Source organism: Apteryx rowi, unplaced genomic scaffold, assembly GCF_003343035.1.
Source record: "Apteryx rowi isolate R43461 unplaced genomic scaffold, aptRow1 scaffold_47, whole genome shotgun sequence".
NCBI lineage: Eukaryota > Metazoa > Chordata > Aves > Apterygiformes > Apterygidae > Apteryx > Apteryx rowi.
The window spans coordinates 1874746-1890835 of record NW_020450727.1 but is presented as its reverse complement, the minus strand read 5'-3'; the positions used below and the strand labels follow the sequence as shown (position 1 = coordinate 1890835).

The 16090-nt window shown below is 63.3% G+C and overlaps 1 protein-coding gene across 1 annotated transcript in view; it reads right to left on the bottom strand.

Moving 5' to 3' along the window:
- The window catches only part of CRYBA2 (crystallin beta A2), a 3564-nt gene extending 1655 nt beyond the window's left edge, over positions 1–1909 (bottom strand). Inside the window, exons 1-3 of the mRNA XM_026078056.1 lie at positions 1896–1909; positions 1285–1455; positions 697–838 (exon numbers count right to left, since the gene is read on the bottom strand). Coding sequence (XP_025933841.1) covers positions 697–838; positions 1285–1442 — 300 coding nt within the window. The 5' untranslated portion in view covers positions 1443–1455; positions 1896–1909. The remainder of the gene's footprint in view (positions 1–696; positions 839–1284; positions 1456–1895) is intronic.
- Between the last annotated feature and the right edge of the window lie 14181 nt (positions 1910–16090).

The window sequence follows — 16090 nt, the reverse complement described above, 5'->3', positions numbered from 1 at the left end:
GGGGGGGGGACCCTGCTCGGAGGCGCAGACGTGCCGGTATTGCAAGCACCAGTGTCTCTGCAGATGGAGCGATAGAGGCCGCGTCTGCAGGGGAACAGCGTGGGCACCCCAGGCCGGGGGGCGGGGGGACAAACCCCCGCAACCCCAGGCACCCCTTCGGCCCTCCCTGGCACCTGCCCACCAGCTCCTCTGCTCGCCCCATCCATGCGCAGCCAGGCTGGGCTTTCGGCTGGCTCTGCCAGCAGGGTGGGGGAGGCAAGGCATGGAGACCCCAGCCGGCAAGCTGGCTCTCGAGTGCATAAAGCAGCCAGTTTATAAAAGGAATCGGGATGGCGTTTCAGGCTAAATTTTAGCCCTAAAGAGCATCTCAGTGTCCTATCATTGCAGAGAAGTGAGAATCAGCTGGTCCATCCACTGCACCTCTAGCCCTCACTGCACCGCTCTATCCCACAGCAGCTCTGTGCATTCCTCATCCCTCCATCCTGCAGCGCTCCTCTGTCGCTCCCTCCATCCCTGCACCACCTCTGTCCCTTCCTCCACCCCTCTGCCCACCACCCATCACTCCATCTGTCCCTCACCCACCCCTCCGGCCCCAGGTCGGCAGGCAGGATGGCTGCTCTGGCTGCCCAGAGCTCGGGGCCCGCGGTGGGTGCTGGCCTGGCACCTCCTGCTCAGCCATGGGTCCCCGTAACTCACTGCGCACTTGATGGGCCGGAAGGAGAGGAGGTGCTCGGTCCTGTAGCCGCTGTTCCCGCTCCAGGCCTCCCACCGCGGGTAGTCGCCCTTCTCCAGGATAAACTGCTGCCCCTGGTACTCGGGGTACTCAAAGCCCACCCAGCTGGAAGGGAGAGGAGGAAAGCGCTCAGGGACGTGGGATGCAGCCCCGGGGACTTGGAGCAGGCCTGAGACATCCTGGCAGGGTGGGGGGCAGCCCTTGCCCACGGGGTCTGTTGCAGAGGTCAGGTTCTTGCTAGCAGCAGAAGTCCCTTCTGGATGCATAGCAGGAGCCCCTCTCTCCAGGGCCGTGCCATTGCCTCCAACCTGCACCCCAGCTCAGCAGGGTTTCCCTCTCTGCTATGCAGATGGGGAAACTGAGGCACCGTGCAAGCAGCGCAGAGGGGGAGGTCAGGCAGTGACACTGCGGCAGAGCTGAGGAAGGACCCAGGTGCCCTGGCTCCTGGGCAGCTCCTGACAGTCTCCGGGGAGCAAAGGGGTTTGCAGGAGCAGGGTGCACCACGGGGAGGGTGCCCGGCGCTGGGGCCATGAGGCTGGCGGGGCACTTACGGGCCGGACTCCACCTTGATGGAGCGGATCTTGCGGAAGCTGCGCTCCATGATGCTGGGGCACTCCATGAGGAACTCGCAGCGCTTGCCCTGGAAACTCTCTTCCTCCCACACCGTGATCTTGAACTGCCCCAGGGTGTCCATTGGTTCGCTGGTCATGCGGAGCGCTCCGCTGCAGGCAAAGCCCACACGTCACCCCAGCGGGAGCTGCCGCCAGCCCCCGGCCTCCCCTCTGGCTGCCTCTGCGCACCCCTCCCATATCCCATGCCTGCTGCTGCTGCCGCCAGCCCCTCTCCCTCCCATGGGATGGGGGACACTTCCCCATGCCCTTCTCTTGGTGCCGTGGGATCTCTGTGTAGTGTCCTCTGAGGCCTCTCCGCTTGCAGGGGGCACTTGCAATGCCCACGCTCTCCGTGTGAGGCGCCCAGTGCCTGGGGCTGCCTCAGTTTCTCTGCTCCCAAGCCTCTGGCAGCATCTCCTGAGACCGCGGCACTCGGGAGCGTGCCCCTTCCCCAGGGCATGCACCATGGGGGGGCTCCGTGGGGGGGGCAAAGGGAGCGTGGCAGCGGCTGTGCAGTGGGGGCGTTTCGGGGCACACAGCCTGGTACTTACTTGGTCTGCAGGGCACGGAGACGAAGGTGGCAGTGCTGGGAGCGGGTTCGCCCCGGGGCCTTTATAGGAGGGCGGCGAAGTGCCGATGGTGCACAACGGCGGGGCGCTGTGTCAGCAGCCCGGGGGGGCGCGGGCCGCGCGGGGCCGGGGCGGCCGCCCGCGCCAGGCTCCCGCTGTCCATTCCACTTAGGCAGCGTGGCGAGAGCGGCCCCCCCGCGCCCCGCGGGGCTCACAATGAAAGTGCTGGGCCGTGTTTGCGCAGGGGCTCAGGGCACAATGGGCAAAGGCCCTGACGCACCGCTTTCCTTTCTCCCCCGACAATGTCCCCGCTTGGCCGGGGGATTAGGGACGCCGCCTTTCCCAGGGCACCCGGAGCCTTTGCCAGGGTCGCTGCTGGCTGGAAGGAGGTGCCAGGGCGAAGCAGGAGGTGTTGCCAGCGGGGAGCACCAGGGCGCCGATGTCCTTGGACCGGGTCACGGGGCTCGCCTGGGCCCCCGCCTGCCCCGTGCCTGCTGTGCTGCCAGCGCAGGTCCCTCCTCTGGCCAGGCCCTGCCTTGCATGTCCCAAGCTGGCAGGACACGGCAGGGGCTCGGTGCACCCGGGCAGGCTGCACGCAGGCACAGAAGCTGGCTATGAGCAGGTGAAAAGAGAGGGATGGAGGAGGGCTGGGCACAGCCACAGCTTGGTGGCTCCATGCCCTCAGAGCCCTGTGCGTGGTGCACATCCCTGTGCTAGCTCTGGACCAGGCACTGCTGAGCCCTGGCACTGCTGAGCCCTGGCACATTACATGCTCCTCGCTTGCAACCCCCTGGGCATGCCCCTCTCCAGCAATCTGCCCCCCACCCTAGGGAATGGTGCCCCCTCCTTCCTGGGGGGACAGCTTTGGGGCAGGGCTGTGTCCTACCTCTGGGCGGCGGGAACAGCCCTGCCTGGGATTGCACCATGCCGTGCAGATATGCCCCACACACACCCCCACCACCCCCGGGCTGGATGAGGCCACGAAGGCTGGAAGGGAGGATGAGTGCAACTGCCTGGTCAGGCCATGAAATCCTGGGTCTCCTGGTGGCAGCACTTCTTGCACTGTCCCTGCTTAGTCCTTGGTGAGGCTGGGCACTCCCCAAATCCAGCTGGGCAGGAGTCGCCTGGCCTCCGGGCAAAGGATGGCCCAGAGCAAGCCAAACCCCCCAGGAAAACCCCGGTCCTCTTGGGGTCCTGAGAACAGGGTTGGTGTCCAAAGAGAGCCTGGCAGTGCCGGCGGTGGACGGCCCAGTGCGGGGACCAGGAGGCAGAGGCCTGGTGCTAGGATGCTGGGCTCTCAGCAAGAGGGACATAAGGGGTCAGAACAGGGCAGGGCTGGGGCCAGGACACCTGGGTTCCCTCCCACGCCAGCCAGCATTTCCTTCCCGGCTCTGAGACTCAGTTTCCCCAGAGAGACGCCTCCTCCTTTGCAGGGCACTTGGAGAGCCCCTGCTGACCCCGCTGGCCTCCTCCGGCCCAGCCTGCCTCAGGGCAGCGGTGACATTGCCAGGAGCAGTCACGGCCCTGGCCTGGCTGTCCCCTGCCCAGGCAGTGTCACCTGGCTGACTGTGCCGATGCCTCGAGGTCCCAGCAGAGGGTGCAGCCTGGCAGCGATTGGAGCTGGCTCCAGCACAGGGACGCTGGTGGCACTGGCAGGGGACAGGCACTGGGGTAGGAAATCCTCTGCTTGTGACCCCCTGGGTGCTCTGCGCAGGGGGGTGAAGGAGCAGGGGCACAGCGGGACCCCTGGAAGTGGCTGCAGCTGCCGGTGGGAGCAGGGGATGGAAGGAGGGATGCAAAGTGCTCCCGAGTGGGATGGAGGGCAGCAGCTGGGGCAGTGATGCCCCATCCAGCAAGCCCAAATCTCAACCCCCCCTTGACAGCGGCCAGAGATGGCACGGCCTGACTCCATCCACCTGCTTGTCCTGGCTGGTCCCCACATCCATCCCACCATTTCCCCTCCATGCCTTCCCCCCCCCGCCTGACTGAGTCTCCTCACTCAGCAGCTGTGTGTCGTGGCCATGCCCTGGCCTCTCTGTTGGGTGCACCAAGGACCCCCGAGCCCCTGGAGTGTGACACCACCACACGGGACAAGGGACATGGCGTGAAGATGCTGTCCTGCTGGCAGCCCCCTGCCTTAGGGGGGCCTGGGGTCATGCCCGAAAGGGTCCCCCCAGACCACGGCTGCCCCTCGCCTGTGCTGTGCGAGCAGAGGCATGGGGCAGTGATGGATGCGGGGCAGCGCAGGGTGTGCTGAGGGTGTGGGGGCAGTCTGGGGCTCTGGGGTGTGGGGCACGGCGGGGCGTGCTGTGGGGTGTGTGGGACTGTTACAGGGTATGCAGGGGCACTGTGGGGTGTGTTAGGGAGTGTGTGGGGTGCTACAGGGTGTGCTATGAGGTACAGGGGCACTGTGCGCTGTGCTATGGGGGGCAGGCAGGTAGCTCTAACAGCCCCCCATACAACCATTGGGGTGAAAGCACCATGGGGGGGAAGAGGCACAGGGAGGACCCCCCCCAACACTGGCTGGACCCCATCCTTGCTGTACAGCCTTGTGCCAGGCTGCCGTGTCCTACGTGCTGGCCCCCTGGGCACGTTGGGGACAGCTGCATCCAAGCCCCAGCCCACACCTGGGGACAGCGGGGCAGCCCGGGCTGCCACAGTGGGGCCGTGCCCAGCGCCCTTCCCCGCTGCACCCCGGGGTGCTGATGCAGCTCCCAGGGCATCACCCAGCACCTATGGGCTGTCCCTGCCGCCAGCCGGCATCCCCGCGCAGCTCTGTCACCTGCCAGCCCACAGGCACACCTGCCCGGCCGGCTGGGGACACGGGCAGGGGGAGGCCGGCGGTGGCAGGGGCAGGCAGCAAGTCTGCTCCAGGGCAGCTGCTAATATCGGCTCTGCGAGCTGGTTAGCGCTCGCCCAGGGCCTGCTGCATAGGCTAATTTAATAAGGGCCCCGCGTTGCTCCCGGCTCAGCCTGTTCCCTGCGCTAGCAAAACAGATCGGGTTTCACGGTGCCAGGCCCGGGCATGGCGCTCGAGGCCGGGCGGCCGGTGGCCCCGGGAGCCTGGGCACGGTGGCAAGACGGGGTCGTGTGAGCACCCTGTGCCCAGCCCAGACCCTGCAGCGGATGGTCCCCCACTGCCAGCCGGGCGTTTATGCCCCTGCCTTGTGCTGGCACAAGTGCTGGGGCTGGTGTGCGGATCAGGGAGCTGAGCAGCCTGAAAGTCAGCCCCAAGGGAGGGGACATGGGCACTGCAGGGGCATCCTGGTGCCAATGCCACATCTGGGGCACATCTGTTACCCTGGGGCTCAGGGCAGCACGTGCTCTTCCCCACGAGTGTCCGGGTCAGCACAGCAGCCTGCGGTCCCGGCTCTAGCAGATGCTGTGGCTGAGCCCTGGTCGCCTCCCCGAGCCCCGCGGGCCCCCTGCCCTTGTCCCCGGCCCCCATGGGGGCTGTGCTGTCACCCCAGGGGGCTGGAGGACCAGGGCCCCGGCTGAGCGGGAGCAGATGGAGCTGGTGCCGGGCCCTGTTTGCCTTTCTCCCAGTTGCCTGGTGCTCTGTTTGTTCTGGGGATGGCTTCCTGCTGCCAGGGTAGAAACAGGTGGCTTTTATTTGCAGGGTCTGGCTGATTAGATCAGCGCGTCATTCCCCCCACCTAGCCCCACAGCTCCCTTTTCCCACCCCCCCTCTTCCCCCAGCCTCATTTCCCTGGGAAATCATCCTCGGCAAGGATGCAAATAACCCCTTTTCCTCTCCTCTTTGGGACTGCTCTGAATGTGGCCACAGAAGGATTGGCAAGTCCCAGGCAAAGGCCACACTACCACCCCCTAGACCCCCCAAATCCCATAGCTGAGGGGCTTGCTGGAGTCACTGCTACACCCCAGTGCCGCTTGTCCCCACACACGTGTGCAGACACACACACATGGCCAGCCGCAGGGTGTGCGCACAGGCACTGCAGGAGCACCCCTGGCTGCCTCCCCCCAGCGAATGCTCCCTTGCACTAGGAGCCCCGCACACGCCAGCCGGCCGCACGCACGTGTTCACCGCACACACCTCCTGCCCCCTTCCCGCAGCCGGAAACTCCTGGGATCGCAAACAGCCTGGCAGATGTTGCCAGGATTAGCTCCCCCGCACGCACGCACGCACGCACGCTGTAGGCTGCGAGCGGCTCCGTGCCAGGAGATGCTGGAGAGGTCCCAGCCACTGGGACTCCCAGCGCTGGGGCAGAGCTTGGCTTCGCCAGGGCCCCTGTTCCCCTGCCCTTCTCCCAGCCCTGGTGCTGCGTGCTGCTTTTGTGTCCCCCACCCCACGCGAATGCCCCCTGCGGGTGCTGTGCCCGGGTACCCGTGAGAGCTCCTGGTGCAGGGCAGGCTGGCTTCTCCTCGGTGGGCACCACACACCTTGCCATGCACCAAGGGCAGGGTGAGTCCCAGAGTTAGGAGGCAGTTGGCAAGGGGCCGCAAGAGCCCCACCAGCTGTGGTTTGCCAGCTAGAGCACAGCTGGGAACCGCGACCAAGACACCAACTGGTCCCTGGGTGCTGCCAAAAGCCAGAGAGGAGCAGGGACCCCATGGCAGAGAGGATGAGCGCAAGGAGCACCCAGGTTTCGCACGTGTGCCTGCTCACAGCCAAGCCTTGCAATCAGCCAGCCGAGGTGACCGTCCACGCAGCCCCACCAACGCGGCCTTCGCTCCCCCCACGCGCACATGGCCCACAGCCAGCCACTGCTACTCGCCCTGGCACACTAGGTCCAGCCACCCACTGTCCCCATCGGCAGGCGCCCTGGCCACCCCTCGGCACGCTGATCTCCCCTTCCTGTGGGACCATGCATGCCCGCTCTGCCCCGTGGCACCCATAGCCCCGCTGGAGGTGCACCCACACATCCAACAGCCCCTCACCTCGCCCCATCCACAGCACTCCCTACAGCATGCACGGCTGGGGGGCATGGGGGGCTCGCACCAGCCACTGCTCACACCCCCCCAGGGCTGGGGGCTCCCACTAGCCACGGCTCACCATTGCGCACTCCCCACGCTCCCAGGGACACATGCCCACCCTCTACCACCAGTCCAGGAGCTGCCCTGCGCAGCCCCTGCCTGGATCTGTTTGCCTGCTGCCCCCCAGCCTGGGGCGCGCTCAGGGCCCCCAGCCCTGCCAGCCTTGCTCCGGTCCCCCATGCTGCCTCCAGAGCAGTGGCCTCACCTGCCGGCTCCCCGCTGTTCCCATGGGGACTAATCCCACCTGAAGGTCAGGGAGGCTCCACCAGCTGCTCGCCTCCTGCCTGTGGATTACAGCCTGGGTGTGAGCAGCTGGCAACCGCCGTGTCCCCAGGCCCGGCCCTGGCGTGGGACTGACAGTGCGACAAAACCCTGATGGGCTACTCAGAGAGGGGCCCCAGGGCAGCAGGGCCCTCGCAGCCTTGGGGAGGGCTCGGGTGTCCCCTCATGTTCTTCTCACCCTGACCCTAGGAGTTGTCCACAGGTGGGGATGCTAAGCACTGGGGCAGAGGAGCAGGTGTCTGGCACTGAGGTCCAGATTCTAACTTAAAACTGGTGCCAACTGCTGCAATCCCCTGCCTATTCCCCCAGACGATCCCAGTCCAGCATCCCCAAGGCAACCCCACAGCTACAGCATCCTGGAGAAACATCCTGGTCTCCCCAGCAGTGCCCAGTGCAGACCAGTTCCTGGGGAGCAGTCCCAGAGCCTGGGTCCTGGTGGGATGGCTGGAAGGAGGCTGCCTGTGACCCTGTGCCAAGCTCGACCTGGATGTGGTCCCAGGTGCATCTCCTCCAAACATCACAGCATATTTGGAGGGGTGCTAGGGGGCGAGCACAGCTTCCCAGGTCCCAGCTTTGCCTATAGGTGCAGCCTGCCCGGGGAGGGGCAGGGTGCTGGCAAGGGGCAGCTCATGCCTGAGCGGGAGAAGCGGGCAGCTAGAGACAGAGACGGGCCGTGGACAGCTAGGGAAGAGAGGACGGGGTCAGTCCTGGCTTTGCACCTGTGCTTTGAGTAAATGGAGGGTGCCTGGGGGGGCCGCGGGACAGAGGCAGGGGCACCACCCCAGTGTTGGCAACACCTGCAGAGTCAGGCACCCGAGCCAGGGCGACGCTCGTCTCGGAGACGGGAGAAAAGCCTGGCAGGCGGCGTCTGCCCTCCTCCAGCAGCTATGAGGCCCGTGCAGGCGGGGGCCGAGCCAGGCGCTGCGGCGAGAAGAGAACATCCTGCCTCGGGGCTCCCGAACCGGCAGCAGCCGGGCCAGGAACGGCAGCCCCGGCAGGTGCTGAACCCACCCGCGGGCAGGCTGCCCGCACCCTCCCCTGCGCCGCTGGCTGGCCCAGGAGGGGGCCTCCCCATCACGCACCCCTTCCCTGGGGGCAGCGTGGCGCCAGGATGGGGTCGAGGCACTCCGAGAGGCAGGGCTGGGGCAAGCTCTGGGTTTTATCCCCCAGCCTGGTACCTTGAGTCCTTGGGCAGGTCCCCCCTGCCTTGATGCGTTTGCTCACAGAGTGTTCAGAGGCTTCTGCTAGGGGCGATGGGGAACCCGTCCCCTCACCCAGGGGGCTGTGGGTGCGGTGCGGGGAGGGTGCCAGGTGGTACCCACACTGCGCCCGATGGAGTCTGCCACATGGGAGGCTACTTCTCCCCACGCACACGAGCCTTGTGGGGGGGAGCATGGGATGGACCCACTGCCTGGGGAAGTGGTCTGGCCCTGTAACCCGCTATGGGGAGTACAGCACCCCAGGACAGAGCCAGGGCAGGTCCCTTGTGCTCCCTGTCCCCATCCTTGCCTTGAACAGGTTGGGAGGCCAGAGAGAACGGGGAGCATCAGCAACCCCCCGAGCTGCCACGACAGCCCAGCCCCGGGGGTTCGGGTAGCCTCAGGGCTGGCATCTCCTTGGCCCAGATGTTATGTGAGCTGGCTGGGCACCGCAGCAGTGCCAGCGCGGGATGGAGTGACCTTGCTGGGACAAGGAGTGCCTGCTCAGCCCGAGCGTCTACTCTAGGCGGGACAAAGCCACAGCAAATATGCTGGGCTGGGGAAAGGTGGGATCTAGGAGACAACGCTCAGCCCCTGGGGTCCCCCCGTGCCTGCTGCCCCCACACAACCCCAGTGCCACCGAGGGCAGCTGGCAGGTCCCCAGGCCGATTCCCCCCAAGTGGCACTGGGGTGCAGAGGACAGCCTGCTGCCGCTGGCGCATCCTGCAGCAAACCACTGCCTGCCCTGGGAACAGTGCGCCACAGCTGGGCTGGCTGGACAGGACACACAGCCCACCAGCAACACCTCCCACACAGCCAGCAGCAGCCCACACCTCTGCTCACACCCGTATGTTTGTGGCACGCACAAACGCTAGCACACGGAGCTGCAAACGTGTCAGGGAAATCACCAGCTCCGCATGTTCAGCCCAGTGGGAGTATAGAGACATAGACACATGCACCCACACATCCGCACCCACAGACACACACACATGCAAACACACTCGTGCGGACACACACACACATGCATGCACACGCACACACACACCACGCAGAGCAGTGAAAGCACTAGCAAGATGCACCAGCTCCACACTGCATGCCTAACCCAGGGAGAGCACAGACTCGCACGCACAGCCATGCACAGCTGTGCACGCACACACATGAACACACATGTATATGCAAATACACATACATATGCATGTGCACACCCATGCACATACACACACACACACAAACACACATGCATACATCCATATGCATATGCACACACAGGCACACATGCCGTCTCAGTGCTCCTCCCGCACCTTGCTCTCCCCATGCAAATCCTCCCTGTGCAGAGGTGCACATCAATCTCCCTGTCCTTCCTCCATGCAAATCCCCGGCCCAGCTCCCCAGAACACAAAGTGATGCAAATCCTCATGCAGGGGCTGGCCGGGTTAGGGGGAGACACCAACACACAGCACAGGCAGCAACAGTCTCCCCTACACCTCATCCCCTGCCAGCTTGGCACAGACCTTGGCACCGGCACTGGGCTCTGACGTGGGAGCCAAGGTCTGGGGATGGTGCATGAAGGGAGAAGGCTGAGAGCCAAGCAGATCCCTGGTGCCTAAAGCCCCAGAGGTGACTTTCTGCAAGATTTGAAGGGGAGAGCATGTGCAGGCCCTGAAGGTGCCCAGCAAGTTTGACACCCTATTAAGGCTGTCTGGCCTTGGAAAGTGAGCCAGATGGGCTCAGGGACCGAGCAGGATTTCTATCTGCCCAGAAACCAGAAGACAGCACAAGGCGACGGTTTCCCCCGCTCTGCCAGGCGCCGGGATCAACTCGCCCTGGGACCTAGCCCTCCAGGCTCTTGGGTGCTAATCCTGATTAACGGCCATTCCCCTGGCAACACAGCCTGTAGGTCATCACGGCTTCCCATGGCCACCCGCAGCATTGGAGGATGTCACAGCTTCCCAGTGCTCCCAGCTCTGCTGCCGCTGGGCTAACAGGGCTGGGACAGGGAGAGCAGGCTGGGGAGATTGGGGTGCGGGGGACAATTCCCGGCACCTGTGTCCCCAGCTGCTGCCAGGACACCCCGAAGAACCAGAGAGGCTTTTCTGGAGCACCTGGGATATCTGCAGGCTGCAATGTGGATCCCGTCAGGCTCTACCAGCCCCAGGGGTGCCAGGCTCTGCTCAAGGACCACGCAGCCCCGCAACGCGTGGGGTCACCAAAGGAGAGCAAGGCACAGGGCGGCATGTCCCCCGGCCCTGCTCGGCAAGATACCATCTACCGCTGGGCTCTGCCCCTGTGGGGAAGCACGTGCGGCGGCTAGAGCAGCACAGGCAGGAGGGTCTGGCTTTGCTCAGCATTATTAATCTTGCTGTGTTTGATCCCAGCCTGACTGGGGTGGCTGCAGGGGGTTGTGTGGATCAGGGGATGTGTTGTGCTTGGCTTTTTAACTTTGTTGGGCTTAGTGGCAGGAGACAGAGCCCAGAGGCGTGGTCCAAAGGGGCCTGTGGCTGTGTGACCGTGACAGCCAGCGCCGTGAGGCATCAGTGCACCATGCAGTTGCTCCTGCTGGGCTGGGACAGGGCACTGGGCTCCTGGGAGACATGGGGAGCTCGGCACCCCCCAGAGATGCTCTTGGAGTTTGGTGCTTTTCAACACCACCTGTTGGAAACTTTCCAAGCATCTGCCCAGGCAGGGAGCTGAGAACGTGCCTTATCTCCATCCCTTGCAAAGCCACTGCAGGGATGAAGTGGGGCTGTCCTGCTCTGGGCAGGGGCTGCTGAGCCTCGTCCTGTGCACGGATCAGCTGCAGAGGAGAAGGTTGCTCCAGAGCAAAGCGCAGCAGGAATCATCCCTTCCCTCCCTGGCCTCAGCACACAAGCGCTGCTGTTCCCTCTAGAGCTGTGCTGGCTGCACGGCCGTGGCAGAGGGGAAGGTCCTGAGGCTGGGAGAGGAGAGAGTAAAGGCACTCACAGACCCAAAACATCTTCCCTTAAAATTCCATTTCCCAGGTGTGTCTTCTCATGCCACTCTGCCCAGGTTGCTGGGGGACACCAAATGGCAGAGGGGAGAGTGAGGGAGAGCCAATTCTGTAGAGAAGAGAGACACAAGTCTGGCTTTGCCCATCTCCTGGGCTCCTTTGCCTCCAGCCCCTGCTCCGCACATGCTCTGCGGGACTGGGCTCATCCCAGGTTATTCCACCCTGGCAGCATTTGCAGAGAGGCTGCAGGAAGGGCCCAGGGCTCTCCTGCAACCTTGGAGCAGCCCGGCAGGGCCTGGAGCTGGCCCCGCTGACCACAAGCTGCAGCCAGTTCCTGTGCTGCCGGAGAAGCACGTGTGCCTGCCGGGAGCACCTGGGAACAGAGCATCCTCAGGGCAGGACAGGAGCGTTCCCAGGGCTATTGGAGAAACCACAGCAGGAGCCTGGCATGGCCAGACAAGGAGGCATGAGGCACTTGGTACCCCCCAAAAGACACTGGGCTCCTAGGGGTGGAAAGCAGAGGGTACATCGCTGTCTCCAGGACTCCCCACTGTCTGCACAGGGCGAGGGGCAGCCCTGGGCTCTGAGTGCCTCTGTTCTGGCCAAGGGGGATGGGAGTCAAGCTGGCACCCAGCTGCTGGCTCTGCTGGCTACACTGCTCCCAGTAGCCCCAGTTTGCCCAACAGCCCTGAACCCTGAGGTTCTGTAGTACTGAGCTGATCGCTACACTGCTCCTCAAGAACAGGACGGGGCTGTCCTGGGATAGACCCCCTGGCTCACCAGATTCCCCCGACCCCTCCACGGCAAGTGCAGGCAGCAAGGGACTGCCACCAGGAATGGGTACCTGGCCTGCACGGCAAGGGCGAGAGGCAGGGCACTGCCTGGCCCAGGGCAGCCCAGTGCACGGACAGACGGACCCTGAGAGGGCTGGGAAGTGCAGCTCCTCATTCGGCTGCCTGGGCACAACACAGGGCAGAGGTGGGGGGGTGCCAGAAAGGATGGAACCCCCCAATTCTCTGCCTTGTTCACCCACTGCCCACTCCCACTCTCCCTCCCCATTCCCTGTGGCTGTCAGCAGCTAATGCTGCCACAGCGCCAGTGGACCGTTGAGACCTACCTGGGCGTTTGGCAGAGCCCGGAGAGCTCCACCCCGGCCAGCCCTGTGCCAGGGTAAGGGAGCGCTGCCAGGGCTCCCTGTTGCAGCCATGTCTCTGCAGAGCTGCTGGGGTGCAAAGGCCAGGCTGCCCCTTCCCCACCAGGCTGCTGTAGGCAGAGGTGACAGCCGTGTGGGATGTGTGTCCCTAGGTGTGATGTGTGTGGGGCTTTCCTACCATGCCAGGGGCACATATACTCTGAGTCCTGCGTGCCACAGCCTGTAGGGCATCAAGGCAGCGTGTGCATCTGCTGCGTGTCCCAAATGCCATGAGCGCAAATGCCACGTGGGTCCCATGTCCTGTATGTGTGCAGGTCCCATGTCTTCATGCATGCTGTGTGCTGGTTGTATCTTCTGTGTGTGCACTGCCTGTCAATCGCTTCATGCATGTGCCATGCACAGGTCACATGTCATGCATGTGTCTGAGTGAAGATTGCATGTTGTGTGCATGTCCCCTGTGTGCCCTGCACACAGGCTGTATATTCATCATGTCACGCAGGTGGCAGGCCAGGTTGCATGTCACGCATGAGTGCTGCATGGCTGACGTGCTCTCAATGCATGAGCTGCGCGTCTCAGGTGTGTGGGACATGCAGCACTGGTGCACGGCTGGTGTTGCATGTGTGCATGCCTGTCGCATGCTTGCAGACGGGCTGGACCTGCCTAACGCGAGCCGAACGAACAAAACGTTCAGGTCAGGTCTTGCACGTGGGGCTCGACGCCAGGCAAGTGCAGAGTTGCTCCGGGCTTGGACGGTGTGGGCTGGAGGGTGCTCTGTTGTGGGCTGCTGGGAGCCCCTTCCCCATCCTTCCTACCGAACTGGGTCCCTCCAGTCTGGGGAGCAGATGTCCCAGCTGCACCCGCTGCTCTGAACTGGCTCCTCCAGGGGTAAAGTCCGGAAGGTGGATGCTTGACACCTGCTGCCTGGGAAAGCCAAACAGAGCAGGGGCGGGTTAAACTGGCACAGCAGGGTGGGGAGGGACCATGGAAAAATAGAGAAGGAAGGAAGAAAGAAAGAAAGAAAGTAAAAGGGGGGGATAGAAAGGAAAAGAAAGACATGTGAGAGAGAAGGGAAGAGTTAAGGGAAGGGGACAGCTGGGACAGCATCCCCTGAGCCCACCCTGCTCCCTCCCAGGAGTTCAGTGGGTGCCACTGAACTCCCCATCCTGGTCCCCAGGGAGCCCCAGGGTATCCCCAGGTAGGAGCCCCGCATCCCGGCACCCTGCTCCCAGCCAGGCGCGCAGGACCCTGGTGCAGGTGTGTCAGGCTACAGCACCTCACCTGACTCCGGTGACACGTTGGCGGCTCACAGGTGAGCGGCTTCGCCTTCTCCCTCCAGCTCACGAGCAGAAAATGAGGGTGACGCTGGCTGGATGGGGCTTTTATAGCCCTGATAAAAATAGCTCTGGCTGGCCAGTGATCGGGGGGCCGGAGAGATGTGAGCGAGCAGAGACAGGCGAGAGGGCTGGGCTGTCCGCGGCGAGCCTTCTCCCCAGCGCACCTGTCACGGCTCCGTGTTTGCTCAGCACAAATATTGACCCAGGGAAGGCAGGCTGGGCAGGGGAGGCGATTAGCCCACCTAGATTAGAGGCAGAGCAGGTCTCTATGCAAACTCTCCAGGGCTGCCTTTGTTAATGGGAGCCTGATGGGCTGATAGGAGCCAGGAGCCTGGGTGCTGGGGCGGGCGATGGGGAGGAGGAGGAGGTGGCGGGGGGGAGAGGAGGAGACATTCATTAACCTGCACTGGAACAACACCAGCTGTCACTTTTCCACCCACCTGCCTGGCTCACTTTGCAGCCAGGGGTGAGGGGAGAGCAGGCTGGCAGAGGAGGGGGGCCAGGGGAGGCAGGTGTGGGGGTACCCCACCTGGGCGGCTCTGGGAAGGAGCCTGCTCATTTGCAATGCTTTGGACTGCTGAAAGGTGAGGGAACAGCAAGATCCTGGAGCAGGAGAGCAAAGGGGGAATCTCTCTGCTACCTATCCCAAGCAGCCTGACACTGAGTGCCAGCGATGGCAGGGACCACCTCGTCTCCCTCCCTGCTCATGCTGGGGACCCCTGGGCACACTGGGGCGATGCAGACTTCATCAAGAGGAGCCCACAGACCTCTGAGCCGGGCAACAGATCAGAGCTCCGCAAAAACACCTCTGCTCGCTCTCTTCAGGAGTGTTTCCAGCACAGCCACGCTGGCCAGGAGCCAGCTCTACCAATGCATTGACAAGAACAGGATGTGTTTCACTCTGTGTGCACACACCTTACCTTGGGGGCACTTCATCCCAGAGTTACACCAGTCTCCAGCATCAGGGATGTGTTACCTGCCCAGCATGGGGTAACCTGTGCAGACACTCTGAACGTTGGGTCTGGGGGCAGTGTGCAGAGCTCACAGGGCCAGGAGCAGGTTAGACATGTTCTTGCGGCACCCAGCCACACCACTCAGTCCTGACAGTCCCCAGCTGATCTCACCCGCAACCAGCGCAAGCTGGGATATCTCTCTGGGTTACTCCGGCACCCGCAGCTCCCTGGATAACAGAGCATGAAGTGCCGTTGTGGTGGCAGGAGAAGCTCCTTTGTGCGAGTGCACTGATGTGTTTGTTTGTGTAGATGGGTGTGTTTGCGGGTGAAGAAAGGGGTAACACTGCTTTAACCCCCACCACGGACACCTGCAGGGCTCCTGGATGCGCGTTAGAAACTGCCACTGTTGCCCCTTCCAGAGGCAGAGCACGCCTGCAGGTTGAAGTAAATGGATTCCCAAATGTAAGTGGATATCCACAGATCCTTATCAGGCACTGCCACCCAGCTCTTCTTCTTTGAAGCCTTGGCCCTCTCAGAGTCAGGATTTTGAAAAACAGGCTCCATCCCTCCTCCTCAATGCCTGCCTGCTGCTGTCTCTGGGATCCTGTGTGCCCCTAGCCCAGCCCTCTGGCCAGCCAGGTCTGGCACAGCAAGAAGCCAGAGGGATGCCAGCATACCGTCATTTATAGCCCTGACCCTCTTTTCAAGTAGTTTTGCCAGCAAGGAAAATGCAGAACTGCCGCTGCCCTGGGTTGTAGCACTAAGAGGAAATGTGATGTTCCTTCTTCTTTTGATGCTGCACAAGCCTGACACTTGGATTTTCCCACTTCTGTTTTCCTGGCATGGGAAATGTGCTGGGCAGGACTCTGGTCTCTCACTGCTACTCCAAGATGAGCAGCAGGTGCCCACACAGGCTGCCTGGCCGTGCCTGATGCAGGAGAGGTCTGGCCACCCTTGGTTCTCATGCCCTGGCGAGGTGGAAAAAGCTTTTCCCTTTTCTGGAGAAGCCAGAACCCCCCAAGCAGCCCACGATTGCTGCTCCAGCTCTGGCAGACTTCTCCAAGACACTGCTATATGCTCTGCCAGAAATGCCTGCACCTCCATCTCTTCCCAGCAATGACAGGGCCCCACCATGCCCCAAACAGCAGCAAAGAGTGCCCTTGCAGGGCTGCCTTATGGAAAGCAAGAGAAAAGCAGGTGCCTCGAGCTTGCAGAGTGCCCTGTGCCAGACAGCTATCCCAGGGAACATCTTCCACCTGTCCTGCCCAGGGGAGCAGGCTCCGGGGCAGCATT